General features: G+C 44.9%; 1 protein-coding gene across 4 annotated transcripts in view; it reads right to left on the bottom strand.

Annotated features, from left to right (window-relative positions):
• slc4a2b (solute carrier family 4 member 2b) overlaps positions 1 to 16,087 on the bottom strand; it is a 59,168-nt gene that overhangs the window by 14,119 nt on the left and 28,962 nt on the right. For 2 of the 4 annotated variants that reach the window (XM_018765670.2, XM_018765673.2), the window contains 7 exons: positions 10,326 to 10,462; positions 3,367 to 3,547; positions 2,847 to 2,982; positions 2,519 to 2,699; positions 2,041 to 2,146; positions 1,349 to 1,533; positions 259 to 475 (listed from right to left, as the gene is read on the bottom strand). In XM_018765670.2, coding sequence (XP_018621186.2) covers positions 259 to 475; positions 1,349 to 1,533; positions 2,041 to 2,146; positions 2,519 to 2,699; positions 2,847 to 2,982; positions 3,367 to 3,547; positions 10,326 to 10,462 — 1,143 coding nt within the window. Of the gene's footprint in view, positions 1 to 258; positions 476 to 1,348; positions 1,534 to 2,040; positions 2,147 to 2,518; positions 2,700 to 2,846; positions 2,983 to 3,366; positions 3,548 to 10,325; positions 10,463 to 11,989; positions 12,053 to 16,087 lie in introns of those variants that run through there. The other 2 variants (XM_018765674.2, XM_018765671.2) reach the window with 2 other exon arrangements.

Here is a 16,087-nt window from a genome sequence, read left to right on the forward strand (position 1 = left end):
AGAATCTCATCATACAAACTGGCAGAGCAGTCAGTTTACAAGACTAAGAAGCTCCATGACTTACGGCAAAATAAGATTCCAAGTCCATATTTATGAATCATTTTTAGTGTGAAGGAGAGCTCTTGTGAAGCTTGTTTTACTAGTTAACATATCTAATGAACAGGGAAATATAAGGTTCTAGAGTTTATATTGCACTCCACAGTTCCAAATGAACATATGTGATTCATATAGCTGGGGGAGTGGTGGCTTTCTCCTTACCTTTCTCCTCAGGTGACTTGGGCTCCTTGGCCTGGAACTTCACCTCCTGCTCCTCCCTCTTTCGCAGCATCTCTCTCTGGAAACGTGCCACAGAGCGCAGCAGCTCCTCACCTCCGACCTCAGAGGGAGGCAGAACGATGCTGCAGTCCAGGAAGCTGTTTATGGCATTGAGCAGGTCTTGGCGGTCATCAGCGAGGTAGGCAGCCTCATGGAAATGCTGAGAGAGGGGGAAAATGAAGCTCATAATGTGCTGGGCACTTCCACTTTCATTACCAAAACATCTGAAGCCAGTCATATGGTACATAATTTCAATAATGATGTTCTACACAAGCTGTTAACATAGTACATTAAGATATTTCTCTCCAGCTCATTTTCTAATATGCAGTGCAAATACAGGTTAAACTGAATACATTCAGCTGATTCTTTTCTCCAAAGCAATTTACGTTAAACTTACCACAATTATTTTCCCATTTATACAGCTGGGTAGTTCTACAGGGGCAATTTAGGGTAAGTACCTTGCTCAAGGGTACTACAACAATGGTATTTGAACCTGTGACCTTTTGAATTCAAAGGCAGAGGCTTTAATTAGCATGCTACCAGCTTCCCAATACATAATATACCAATTACAGCAGGTGAATATAAACAGGTTCAAATTGAACCAGCACATAAAACTCATTTCACAACTTCCTGCAAGTAATTTAATATCTATATTCAGTGTTCATACTACTGATTCAGTTTACAGGTGGTCCCTGATTTACGATGGGGTTACGTTCCGTGAGAGATCATGATATTTCAAAAATATTTCAAGTCGAAAATGAATATAATACACCTCTGCGTGACAGACTAGGAGATGTCGATCGCTGCCACTGCCCATCAAGAGATCACAAACGCACACCGCTTTCCCGCAGGGGGGGGAGTTTGAAGTACAGCATCTACTGAATGTCTATCGCCAGCTCACCATTGTAAAGTCAAAAAAAATTCCAAGTTGAACCATCGTAAAATCAGGGACACCTGTACATGGATTTTTCCTGTTTGTCATGTAGACAATATCCATTGTATGGGTTGTGGCCATACCAGTCCACTCACTCACCTTGTCAGACATAAGTGTAGAGATAGAGCGCCCAATCTGGTGGTAGTCCATAGTGGTACAAGGCGGTCCCAGTAGAACGAACAGAAACCGGACTGGTATTGGAACTTCCAGCACAGAGTCCAACTCTACTGCCTCTTGTAGGCGGACAAAAGCCATTGTGGGCTGTTCTAGGAAGTCAACGCTGCCTATATGGGACAATAATGGGCACTGAAGACTGTGTCTGCAGTCATAAGATCTCATTTTCATTCATTGATCTACCGGATGCTTTTTCCAAAGCGACATACATCTCGTAAAGATACGAGTGCATTACATGAACAGAAGAGGCCTGGATGCAGACACATGATCTCACTACCGAAAGTCTATTTGGCAAAATCTACACAACTCTGGCATCTATGTGATGTCATTGAGAGAATACTTAATTCGAAAAAACGAAACCCCATTTCTATGATTTGGTTTTTCCAAAGACAAAACTAATCCCAATCTAGTTGTCAAGTTCTAACTAGAGAACAATCTCATAAGTCCTCAATTTGTTTTAATTCTATTACACCAACAGATCTTAGTTAACCAAAAATAAGTCAACATGCAGGAGTCATTGTGAGAAGTGCATCCTTCCTGCTTCCGCATCAGTTAAAAGGGTAATTAGAACAAGTGCTGCTAACAAAACAAACCAAAAAATTGCAAGACAAACTCACCAACAAGGACTACAGTTGCCTCAGCATTTTCAGGAATTTTCTCCAGTAGCTTCAGCTCATGTTTGGACTTGGACCTATGCATGCCCAGTGTCTGAGGAGCCTCCTTCTTGGGGGGGGGGGGCACACAAATCACAGCTCAATCAATCGCATGGTCTATTGGTAATTGTACTTACTGCTTCCAAGATTCAGCACAATTAGCCATAGCAGCACATGATGGACCTGCCTTGGTGGTCTACCAATATACCAAGTTCAACCAAAGCTACTAAACAAATTTCCACTTAAACACAGAGAACAGAGTTATGCTAAATGTCTTCAGTAAACAAATAGTGAAAGATCAGATCTTGATTTTTAGTGCATCAGTCATAAATGGTTCTTTAAGTAGATCAGAGCTTGAACAGCAAAACTCAGCTGGATGCATTCATCATATATAAGTCATTTTATTTTTGCCTTCTATAACACCATGGCCTCTTGTCCATACCTCATGCTTATCTATATCAATGTGTGTTTCAGCCTCAGAGCCGGTGCCACCCATGAGTGGATCTGTGACAGAGGGCTCAGGCTGAGCAATGTGGTTAGTGCTGTGGTGAATTAGGGATCCAAGGCTGGCAGCTGAAATGTTCCTGGGGAAGGTGCTGTGCTCCTTCTCATCGCTTGGATGGCTGGGATAGACAGGGAGAACAAGACAGTGACAAACACTGAGAAGAAAGCTAGAACATGACTAAAACACTGCAAGTTCAAAAAAAGAACCTTCCAAATTGCCTGAGGTGCAAATTATTCCATGCATATTTAAGCATGTGTCCTCTTACCTGTGTTTCAGCAGCAAAGCTCTCAATACATTAGCTCGGTCTTCTGCCTTGATCTGATCGGAGATGATCATCTGCTCCACCACCTGGTGAGCAATGCCAGGTAAGGTCTTCTGGTCCAGGTCCAAAAGCACAGCCCCTACACACCATCATCATCAGAAACACTCTATTAGGACAAACCATTGAGTGGGTTAATAGATCCAAGACAGCAGTCCATTGGTTCAAAGGAAACAAAAAACATCAGACATCCCAACATTTATGATAGCAAATGGTGAGCATAGTCAGTGCATGACTGTTGGACTTTGTGTCAAGCTAGCTCAGCATACTGAAGTGGTGCATTTCCATTACATCTGCACTCCTTGTTCCTTAGAGACCCTTCTAAGGTAAGGCATTCTTCAATGCCAACTTCACAATCCAGTCAGAAAGAAAATTCCCACGCTACAGGTCTTATCTACCTCCATAAAACTCAAGCTATTCTTCCGCTGCACTCATTTCTTTGCTTGCCTTTAATACCCTTTCTCACCATGGGAAATGGTTTTGCGGAGTTCCAGCAAGCTGCGGAAGCTCAGCGAGGCCACGTGGGGCTTTCCCCAGCGGTCCGTCTCCTCCTCCACGTCCTCCTCAAACTTGATCCAGCGAGCCGTCTCCCGCCACTGCAGCTCCTGGTTCTTGTCCACAATCAGCTCATTCAACTCCACAAACACCTGGAAGGGGGGAAAAAAAAAAAAAAAAAAGTGACCTCAAAAACACAAATTTTCAAAAAGTTGTGAAATTTGATTGGCTAACTTCATATTAAAACAGTGACCTGGATGTTTTCAGCATGTACACTTAGGATATCAAGGCTCTTGTCAAGTGGTATTTGAAATATTCTGCCCATTGTAACACTGTTTTGATAGTCTGCAAAGTGGAATATCAATGTAGGATGATCTTGTTCACTACTATCAAAGCCATTCTTCCCATCACACAGACATCCAAGTGTTTCTAACAATAAAATAAATCCTCAGGAGAAGTTGCACTACATTCCATCACTAATCATCAGCTCTGTAAATGATGAGCTTTGTAATTCTCTTAGTATAAAAACATCTTATAAGCACCAAAGCTGATAGTCAGCTGCCAGGAACTTCATGGCATACTCTCTTTCTTTCTATTTAAAAAGGCTTTAATGAGGTAGGCTTATATCTCCTGTCTGCTTTGCACACACCGTTCACCAAACCAGCAAGGTCACACTCTTTCACTTCATCCAGGCTGTTCCAGCTCATCATGGGCTCGTTGGCCTGATCAAACTCTGTGAAACCAATTTGAGACAGGACAACTCAGCAGGAAGAGCTCACATTGCTTCCCTGCTGCTCTTCCCATTGCTTTACCAAGTGCTATTGCTGCAGCCATGTTAATTTTGGATAAACCTAGTTCATTATCTATTTAATTGGGTTAATACACACTTTAATAGATTCCTTTCCAATTAACTACTACACTGCCATATTGCATCATAAATTTATTCCTAAACTGAATATTGTTTTATCCTAAATTACCAGATTATATATTTAAAGGGACTTAATCCTTACCATAAATTTCTATATTATATATAAATAAATAATCTAGAAATTTACGGTAAGGATTAAGTCCCTTTACTATGCAGAATTGTATGCATAAATATATAATACATATATATGCATGCATACAATTTTGCATGATAAAGGAACTTAATTAAAAAAAAAAATTGAAAGAAAAATTAAATAAATTCATAAATCTTTGAAATTAAAAAAAAAAAACTTTTGAAATATTTAAGGTCGACTTTCAAGTAACCCTTTCCTAGTATAATATTGGCAAATATAATGTTTGTAAAATGTACTCTAACTTTACAACGTAAAATAAACATACTGAAATGCAGCAATGTTCACTTTATGCACATGAAATATAGTGGCTAAATTCTCTGCAATCATTGTTTCTACAATATGGGGACAGCTGGTAGCGTAGTGGTTATGGCTTCTGTCTTTGGACGCAAAGGTTGCAGGTTTAATCCCCACCTCTGGCTGTGGTACCCTTGAACAAGGTACTTACCCTAAAATTGCTCCAATAAAATTACTCAGCTGTATAAATGGGTAAATAACTCTAGGTAGATTAAACTTGTAAGTTGCTTTGGAGAAAATTGTCAGCTAAATGAATAAATGGACAATATAACATGCAAAAATACATCAGTGCTTCCCTTCAGTCCATCATATAAACCCTGAATCACACACACACTGATTAAAGCTGCTTGTCCCAAGCAGGGTTGTGGCAAACCAGAGCCTAACCCAGCAGCACAGGGTGCAGGGGGAGGGGACACACCCAGAACAGGATGCCAGTCCATCACAAGGCACCCCAAGTAGGACTTGAACCACAGACCCACCGGAGAGCAGGACCTGGTCCAACCCACTGCACCACCACACCCCCAACCCTGAATCAGACACAGCCTAATCCTCATTAGGCACAACTGAATATGTGCAGCTTTCTGATCACTTCATCCCGTTCAGTGTTGGAACAATGCATTTTTTCACCTTTTTGACATGTGTTAATCATATAGGTGCCTCGACTAGACTTTTTTTAAAAATTTGATCATGTTCAATATGCATTCAGATAATCTTGAGGTAATATACAAAGTACAAGAAATTATAATCAACATTCATTTCAACATTACATAATATTAATTCTAATAATAATAATAATAATGATACAATGGCTAAAAATGAATAATATTATTATAATAATAGATAATTACATTATCTGCCCTGAAAAATACTGCAGTAAATTATTTTCCTTTTGGAAAATATATACCTCTATGAATATATAACCTGTAAACATATCTGCCTGGGCACTCAACACTTGTACACCTGAAACTAGTCTTAACTCTACGAGCACTGTTACACTCCTCTGTATGAGAATACACACAACTAGAATAGAATATAAATATCAACATTAGTGGCAGGCCACAAAAATTCCACATAAGTAGAGAAAGACCAATATAGATAGACACCATTATGGGCAGACTAACAGCCTCACCTCATGGTCACATGGGGCCACGCAGGCCACGAAGTCCAGAAGGGCCATGCTGGCCGGCAAGGAGGAGAACCAGGGGATTGAGGAGAGGTGCAGGGTCAGAGGACTGCTGTCTGCTGCAGCCTCCCACGGGGGAGGCTCACTCGTACACCCACCTCAACTCGCACGTGTGCAGGCAGCCACACACCCATACACACCTAGGGATGAATCTGGCTTTTACCTGGCTCCTGAGGTCTGTACCACGTTAATAAAATATGCATTCCTGATTGAGACTCTCAAGAGTTATAAGTGTCTGGTTACCTGTTTTCCAAACCCCCCCCCCCCCACCCCCATCCGCTTTTCCGCGTGTGAAAGGAAAGTCATTCATCCATTTTTAATTGTGTTCTTTCTCTCACATACCGACTCACTCTGAAAAAAAGGAGGGGGCAGACTACAACACGGAAAGCAAACAAAAGTCATTCTAACTAAAACTCTTCTTAAAGTTGAATGGAAATCGTTTAATGGATAAGTTGAATGGAAAAAAAATGATGGTAAGAAATTTGATTTCCTTCTCCACATTTGGTGTTGTAGGCTTTTTGGGATGATTTTTAAATGGGCCTAAAACTATATTACAATTTGCCACCAAAATTTATTTATTTCAATTTCTTTTGGAGGGATTAGTTTGTTTATAAAACTAAAAGTCTGGCTGTCACAGAGGGCTATGGTCAAAAAACCCTTATGAAGAAAAAATCAAGGCTTTCGTTTACCCTGCCCGGTATGGGGTCACCGGGGCCCACCCTGGAGCCAGGCCTGGGGGGGGGGGGGGGGGCTCGCATGCGAGCGCCTAGTGGCCAGGTCTATGCCCACGGGGCCTGGCCGGGCTCAGCCCAAAGCCATGACGTGGAACCGCTCTTCGGTGGGCTCACCACCTGCCGGAGAGGACATAAGGGGTCGGTGCATTGTGATTTGGGCGGTGGTCAGGGCCGAGTGCCCGGCCGACCCAAACCTCGGGCGCCAACTCTGGCTTTTGGGACTTGGAATGTCACCTCACTGGCGGGGAAGGAGCCTGAGCTGGTGGGGGAAGTTGAGAGATACCGTCTAGATATAGTCGGGCTCACTTCCACTCACAGCTTGGGTTCTGGAACCACTCTTCTCGATCAACGGTGGACTCTCCACTATTCTGGCGTTGCCCAAGGTGAGAGGCAGCGGGCCGGTGTGGGCTTATTAATAGCCCCCCAGTTCAGCTGCCATGTGTTGGAGTCTACCCCGGTGAATGAGAGGGTCGTCTCCCTATGCCTTCGGGTCAGGGAACGGTCTCTCACTGTCGTTTGTGATTATGCGCCTAGCGGCAGTGTAGAGTACCCGGCCTTCTTGGAGTCCCTGGGGGGCGTGCTGGAAAGCGCTCCCACTGGGGACTCTGTCGTTCTACTGGGGGACTTTAACGCCCACGTGGGCAGCGACAGTGATACCTGGAGGGGCGTGATTGGGAGGAACGGCCTCCCTGATCTGAACCCGAGCGGTGAGTTGTTATTGGATTTCTGTGCTAGTTGCGGTTTGTCCATAACGAACACCATGTTCATGCATAAGGGTGTCCATCAGTGCACTTGGCACCAGGACACCCTAGGTCGGAGGTCGATGATCGACTTTGTAGTCGTTTCTTCTGACCTTCGGCCATATGTCTTGGATACTCGGGTGAAGAGAGGGGCTGAGCTGTCAACTGATCACCACCTGGTGGTGAGTTGGATTCGATGGCGGGGGAAAAAGCTGGACAGACCTGGCAGGCCCAAACGCATAGTGAGGGTCTGTTGGGAACGTTTGGCGGAGGCCCCTGTCAGAGAGGTCTTCAACTCCCACCTCCGACAGAGCTTCAACCAGGTCCCGAGGGAGGTGGGGGACATTGAGTCTGAATGGACTATGTTCCGCTCCTCCATTGTCGGTGCGGCGGTTCGGAGCTGCGACCATAAGGTCTCCGACGCCTGTCGCGGCGGCAATCCCCGAACACGGTGGTGGACACCAGAAGTAAGGGATGCCGTCAAGCTGAAGAAGGAGTTCTATCGGGCCTGGCTGGCTCATGGGACTCCTGAAGCAGCTGACGGGTACCGGCGGGCCAGACGGAGCGCGGCTCTGGCAGTCGCCACGGCAAAAACTCGGGCTTGGGAGGAGTTCGGTGAGGCCATGGAGCAAGACTTTCGGTCGGCCTCAAAGAGATTCTGGCAAACAGTCCAGCGACTCAGAGGGGGGAAGCAGTGTTCCGCCAACACTGTTTACAGTGGAAGTGGTGCACTGCTGACCGCAGCTGAGGATGTCCTCGGGCGGTGGAAGGAGTACTTTGAGGATCTCCTCAATCCCTCCGACACGCCTTCCGTAGAGGAAGCTGAGGCCGGGGACTCGGAGGGGGACTCGTCCATTACCCTGGCTGAAGTTGCTGAGGTAGTCAAAAAACTCCTCGGTGGCAAGGCTCCGGGGGTGGATGAGATCCGCCCCGAGTTTCTCAAGTCTCTGGATGTTGTGAGGCTGTCTTGGCTGACACGCCTCTGCAGCATCGCGTGGAGTTCGGGAACGGTGCCTCTGGACTGGCAGACCGGGGTGGTGGTCCCTCTTTTTAAGAAAGGGGACCGGAGATTGTGTTCCAACTACAGGGGGATCACACTCCTTAGCCTCCCTGGGAAAGTCTATGCCAGGGTACTGGAAAGGAGAATCCGACCGATAGTCGAACCTCGGATTCAGGAGGAGCAATGCGGTTTTCGCCCTGGCCGTGGAACACTGGACCAGCTCTATACCCTCACTAGGATATTGGAGGGTTCGTGGGAGTTTGCCCAACCAGTCCATATGTGTTTTGTGGACCTGGAGAAGGCATTCGACCGTGTCCCTTGTGGCATCCTATGGGGGGTACTTCGGGATTATGGGGTTCGGGGCTCGTTGCTACGGGCTGTTCGTTCCCTGTATGACCGGAGCAGGAGCTTGGTTCGCATTGCCGGCAGTAAGTCAGACCTGTTCCCGGTGCATGTTGGACTCCGCCAGGGCTGTCCTTTGTCACTGATTCTGTTCATTATCTTCATGGACAGAATTTCTAGGCGCAGTCAGGGAACGGAGGGTGTCTGTTTTGGTGGCCGCGAGATCTCGTCTCTGCTTTTTGTGGACGATGTGGTCCTGTTGGCCTCATCAAGTTAAGACTTTCAGCGTGCACTGGGGAGGTTTGCAGCCGAGTGCGAAGCGGCGGGGATGAGAATCAGCACCTCCAAATCCGAGGCCATGGTCCTCAGTCGGAAAAAGGTGGATTGCCCCCTCCGGGTTAGGGGGGAGCTCCTCCCTCAAGTGGAGGAGTTTAAGTATCTCGGGGTCTTGTTCACGAGTGAGGGAAAAATGGAGCGGCAGGTTGACGGACGGATCGGTGCGGCGTCCGCAGTAATGCGGTCATTGTACCGGTCTGTTGTGGTGAAGAGGGAGCTGAGTCGTAAGGCAAAGCTCTCAATTTACCGGTCGATCTACGTTCCTACCCTCACCTATGGTCATGAACTTTGGATCATGACCGAAAGAAGATGATCACGGATACAAGCGGCAGAAATGAGTTTCCTCCGCAGAGTGGCTGGGCGCACCCTTAGGGATAGAGTGAGCAGCTCAGTCACCCGGGAGGAGCTCGGAGTAGAGCCGCTGCTCCTCCGCATCGAGAGGAGCCAGTTGAGGTGGCTCGGGCACCTGTTCCGGATGCCTCCTGGACGCCTCCTTGGGGAGGTGTTCCGGGCTTGTCCCACTGGGAGGAGGCCTCGGGGCAGACCCAGGACACGTTGGAGAGACTATGTCTCCCGGCTGGCCTGGGAATGCCTTGGGGTTCCCCCAGAGGAACTGGAGGAGGCGTGCAGGGAGAGGGAAGTCTGGAGGACTCTGCTTGGACTGCTGCCCCCGCGACTCGGCCCCGGATAAAAGCGGAGGAAGATGGATGGATGGATGGATGGATGGATAGTTTGTTTATTACAAATTGTTCTCCCAGAATGGTTTTTCAGCACATGTTCATACTTTACCCCTTTACCCACCTGTAACTGGGCTTTCGCCAACTAATTGCCACACGACTTTGTCTATATACAGGTGGTCCCTGATTTACGATGGTTCGACTTACGATTTTTTCTACTTTACGATGGTGAGCTAGCGATAGACATTCAGTAGAAACCATACTTCGAATTTAGATTTTTTCCTAGGCAATCGATTTGTGGTGCGATACACTCTCGCGATGCTGGGCAAAGGCAGCGATCCGCATCTCCCAGTCTGTCACACAGAGGTGTGTATTACGTGTATTAAATGTATTTTCAACTTACAAAATTTTCCACTTCGTTGGGTTTTGCGGAACGTAGCCCCATCGTAAATTGGGGACCACCTTTACTAGTTATCACAAAACATCTATATCTTTCACCCCAAAAATTAAGTTGGCAGTATAAAACAGCCAGGAAAATATATAGGTGGTTCAGTTCGCCTGACCTCATGGGGGGTACGGTCCAGTTTGCGGCTGCGGGTGCTGGGCTCCGTGTACTCCTTGCTGATGTGTACCACATGGCCCTTGGTGCTCTTCCTGACCAGATGCCGTCTCACCCCTGGGACGTCCTCAAATCGATGGCCTGGGAGGGTGAGAGGGTGAGCAGAGACAGCAAATCTATAAGAATCGGATAGCAGTGGCACAAGGCAAACTTCAAAGCCAAAGGATCTACTTTCCGTATCTGTTTATCCAATTAGGATCACAATGATCCGCAGCAAGTTCTGGGAAATAACACTTAAGGCCATGGAAAGCAAAAGGATTTCATAATTAAGAAGAATTTGACAAAAAAAAAAAACTGAATTCCCACAAAAGTCTTTATTCAAGCTCTGCTGAGTTTAACACAAACAAATCAAGGATTTTCAGTGATCATGAAAAATTAATATGGCAAATCTGGCAGTTCTTCAACCTATCCAACAATCAAAGTTTGGCAAAATATCTGTACACTCATCCCACATTTCAGCTGTGAATGGAAAAAGCAGAATGTAATGAACAACTGTTCAAAGCAGTGGATTTAGTAGTAGGGAATAAAGTTAATTGAGTTTTGGGGCAGGTGTCCAAAAGTTAGCCAAAAGTCTGCAATAGATATGTTTTCTGTTTCATTATGGAAAGTTCTACAGCCTCCAATTTCACGTGTGATTTCTTGTTAGCAGATGTTATACCACTATGAGGACACTTTGAAGGTGGTATGCACTTTTGAAGGCCCCATGGGGAGGAACTGCACTGGCCCAAAATAAAGCTTGGAAAAATATTTTAAGACACATGCAGGACTTGTTGATGTCCTGGAGGAATTGCAACCCAAATGTGAAACATGCACAAGCAATAGACAGAATTCCCCTAAACAGGTATGACTGAAGATACCAGGACAATTATGTCTTAAGAAGCAATGACCTTCTCCATAGCCCTCTGTGACAGCCAGACTTTTCCAAAAACAAGTACACCATGTACCTGCAACCTGGCCACTGTTCCTTGACTTCTATATCAAATCTCAACTCTCTCACATCTCCACAAACTTCCAGTTCAAGGTTAAAGAGCCAATTCACTTTGCTTCATTCCTCCTCCTGTGGAATTGCATTTCAGAGTTGGCTGAGTACAGAAGGTACTAGAATAACTTTTTGGACTCTGACAGAATTGGAATCTGTCTGTGTGTACGTGTGTATGTTTTGGTTGATGGGCCAGAGGTCATGCTGTGTTTTATCAACATCATGCCAACAATCTGTGTATAACAACATAGAGGAAGGTGATGGGATAGTGAGGTATAGAAATCATAGAATGGTTCCACTTTTACAATGAGAAGCCCTGGCAGGTGATGCTGGTGGCCTAGAATCTTTCCCACACTGATGCTCCAGTGACAACTTCTCTTCGTGGGAAGGGATTGCAAAAATACCACTGCGCTTTCCATTGGTTCTTATCACAGTAGATCAACTAAGCCCTGACTCAAACATTGAAAGTTCTTCAGAATGATGCACATGGAGAAGAACTTACAGCTCATTATGCAGATCTGTGCAAGACGCAGTGTAAAAATACATATATTATTATTTTAACGGGTGCTATCAAATGGAAACTTTACAGAAAAACATTTAAAATTTGATATTTAAAACTCTCTTCTTACCCATGACATTGGTCCTCTGGCCTTTTTGATTGAGGCAGAACTGGTTGAGTTTCTTCATGGATATTTCAGTATACAGCTTGTGGTTATTCCATGAATGAGAGTTCTCCAGTTAGAAAAAAGAATTGAAGATGAATGATTTTTGAAGTTGTACACCTACCCTAGATGTGCAACAGCCCAAAAGGCTGAAGTCCAACAGGGAGATAAAGTACAGCCTACACTGTGTGTACGTTGTGACCATCGTTTCTGAGACTGCAGCACCAAGGTAACATTCTAAATAGTGCTAGATGGGGAAAAGGAGCCCCCACTGCCACCACAGAGCTTCAGTCACTGAGAAAGAAGAAAGGATACACAAAACAGACTGAGGCTGAACCCTGCTTCTCAGCAAGATGACAGGTCAACTCTCCAAATGCCGTGAAGATTTCAGATGATGGAGTTAAGGAAGAAGTCGTTGATGCAATGAGTACTTCCATCTTGATACAGAGAGTCGAAGGTGCCATCACAAACATTCGGAACCATTAAACAACTCAGCAGTTGGCAGGACACCTAATTGCCCATCCAGGAGAACACAAAGTAAAATACTAGAAAGTGCACTGAAAACAATTCAAGAACCAAGAGCAATCAGGAGCCTGGTATCCTGGGTCTTCTTTGTCAACCTGGAACGGTGCCTGTCAGGACTTCATGCACTGGAGAAGAATATGAAATAATCAGCAGCTTTCACCAGCTTTTCGGAGATGTGGAACTAGAGTATCTGAAGACTGGAACATCTGTGACTTCACTCAAAGCATGATGCATTGAGACCTGGATTGGGCGTAGAGCCATGACTCGGACCTCCTCATGACGTTATCTTTGCGTGTTGATCTCAGGATTGTGAAGCAGAATGACCTTGTGGCTGGTAAAACCCAGCACAAATGTAATGGGCTCGTACCGTCAAACTCGATCAAAGAGTCGAAGTGTTATTGTCCACTCAGGGCGTAACACGGATACAAGAATCTAATAATTCCTGTTGTTGAGTGGCTGCCAACTACACGGCCAGTTTCCCAGGCTCATTTGGATTGTGAAACATTTGAAGGGTACAAAAGTTAAATATATTCAAAACATCTCTGACATCCTCCTGAACCTGAGGCATGCAGGCCCAGGCAGCAGGACTCTGGATGCATAACCAAGGAGACCATGCAAATGCTGACACGGGGCTACCTTGTATTTCTTTTTTACTATCTTCACTGTATAGAACTGCATACTGATCACCGTAAAATACCAACAAGGATTTGATAGGGAAAATGATAACTTTTTAAAATACTTAACAGCAGTTATTTGAAATCCCTGCTGTACTTACGAACATACGCAGTTCTATTATTATTATTATTATTATTATTATTGGCTTTAACTCATCAGCCTTATATATGGTTGTAGGTAGTAGTATAATAGTTACCAACACACACTTTACCCTGCTTTATCCATGGAGTATTTCATGTAAATTTTCCTTTTCCTTCCACCAAGCACCTACGTAATATTAACATTCTTTATTAGTTTAGAAATTGTAATTGTGTGACACATTAAAACGCTGTAACAAAGCCTTATAAATATATAGTGTGTGAGTGACAGAGAGAATGTGTTCCACAGACGTATGGATGAGTGACCCAGTGTAAGTAGTGTATCTAGTAGTGTACGTCACCACGGTGAATAAGGTGTGTGGGCTCGTAACACCACATAGAGTTCATTGGAAGTTGCTTTGGAGAAAAGCGTCTGCTAAATAAATAAATGTAAATATAAATGAATAAGGAGGCCTAGAGTAACCCCTTTGTTTCTTCGCTGTCTGTCCATGTTTTCCCATTGTGATCATTCTCAGACCTTGAAGCCAATTAAGCTTTGGACGCTAAACCAGACTGGACTAGTTGGGCTTGGCTCAAAGTTTCTTCGTTAGCTGTCTTTAGAGCATGGTGCGGTTCCAGAGCGTTCAGCTGACACAAGTTCACGAACAGGTAATCTAATTACACTCGCCTGTCGGCTTTGCTCTCCAGTGACGAGAGATCGACCCTCTTACGTAAAACACCTGGCTCCTATTGAGGCACCCTGCAGCGAGACATCACATGGCAAAAGTGTCCCGCCATCGCACAAAGAGCGGCATGCCTGAAATATGGGGGCTTTTTAAGCACCTCATTACAGGCGCGATGTACCCCCATCCCCACCCCCACCTCCACCAACACATCCTGACCTTTAATGCAACCCACGTGCAAATCAAGGCACTCTGCTGGAGAAGCAATAAGCACATATAAAAGATGTTCTTGATTCATCACACGACACCAGCAGAAAAATACCTGGGCCCCGGAGAAAGAAAGTGATGTCGACTTAATGAAGTACTTGAGACAACTTTAAAAGTTCAGCTAGCAGAAAACGTGGAGACAAGGTTGACCGTTTCACACTAGTAGTCAAAGAAGAGTGCCTTTCTAGTCCGTTGAGTTCCTAATATATACTGCTAACATTTTTACTGTTTGCTTATTGATCGCAGGCATATTGTGCTGATAAACGCGCTATAAGATGCAGTTTAGAAATGTGCAACTCCGCCATGGATTGGTCCCAAGCCCGGCTGAGAAAGGAGGAGGGTTGGGCGTGGGGCTAGCTACCCCACACCGTGAAAACCTTGCCAGCTACAGAAACACCAACGAGGAAGCTTCACGACATCTCAGCTCTTAGGGACGGCTGGAGAACCCTTGCTGGCGGCCCATGCCCCAGGAGGGGTGGAAGGCATAAGAAGAAGAACATTGTAGTTCACCATCTTCATACCAATCTGAGCACAGCTGAGAAAACGATGAAAAAAATCCAGTAACCAGGGAAGCGTAGGAGCATTCGGTTGTCAGGGGCACCTGTGGTTAAGGACATCGGATCGTAATCTGAATCATGCCGGTCCAACGTCCACTCCCTGTTTCTCCTGTGCAATCCAGTAGTACCACAGATTTCTTCAGAAGATAAACCTAGCTGTAAAAAATTGACAAAATGCTGCAAGAAGTGTGGACTAAAGTAACAACTGAAAGTTGACAATAAAATGTCTCATGAGAAGTCCAAAATGAATTATAGCTGGAGCAAAATCTTTAGAAAATCTTGCAGGAATAGAGCTACCCTGCAATGGACGAGCGTCCCATCCAGGGTGTAGCAAGCCTGCCTTATAGCCAGTGATTCTGGGATAGGCTCCAGAGCGACACAACCCTGACCAGGTCAAGCGGTTACCGAAAGTGATCGCGACTACAGTGCTCCTGCCGCAGTATACTTAAGAATAATAATAATAATAATAATAATGTTTTATTATTTATTTTTTAATTTTAGACAAAATGTACAGAATCATGAAAATGCCTTTGATTTTTATGAATCAGAGGCCAAAAACATTTTTTGAAAGTTGTGATTACAGAACCAATGAACCCTGTTAATCATGCTGAGAAATCCTATATTACACTAAGCAGGCAGAGATGATGAACAAGACAAGATTATAATCAGGGTTAGTTAATTCGGATCCATTTAAGCTTTTTTATGCAACTCATTCTTTATTACGAGAAATTTATAATATTCAGCTACCTACGCTGATACACCGATTCACATTGCTTTGTACTTTGTTAGGCACTTCACAGTTAGTGTTCTTAAGAGTGCTACAACTTATAACTTATGATCAACAACTAAACCTGTGATCTCTGAGTCCTTAGGCAGCAGCTCTAACCACTACGCCATCTGCTGGCCTGTTACATCTAAGGGTCCAGAAAGGGAATTGAATGTGTCCTCCCTAATTTGGTCCTCTGGGGACTGGACTGAAGTTGAGTAGCTGTGATTCTGGAAATTTCTCTTCCCGTCCTCACCAATTAAGTAGTTCTTGACACTTCGTAAAGATGATAATTCATTTCTTTTGAATACAGGAAAACTCTAGCAACGGCATCTCCGTGTCTTTTGTGAAAAATGCCTGTTTTTCTGTGCTCATAAATGGAAATTGTCAGCTACTTCTGCCTAAGAGTGAGGAAACACACACAGCAGAGATCGAACCTGTGTCCTCTCATACCACCCAGGTACTGCTGTCTCACAGCGCCTGGGTTGTGAAAGAGGACGTGGGTTAGATCCCCA

The sequence above is a fragment of the Scleropages formosus genome, chromosome 5, assembly GCF_900964775.1.
Source record: "Scleropages formosus chromosome 5, fSclFor1.1, whole genome shotgun sequence".
Lineage (NCBI taxonomy): Eukaryota > Metazoa > Chordata > Actinopteri > Osteoglossiformes > Osteoglossidae > Scleropages > Scleropages formosus.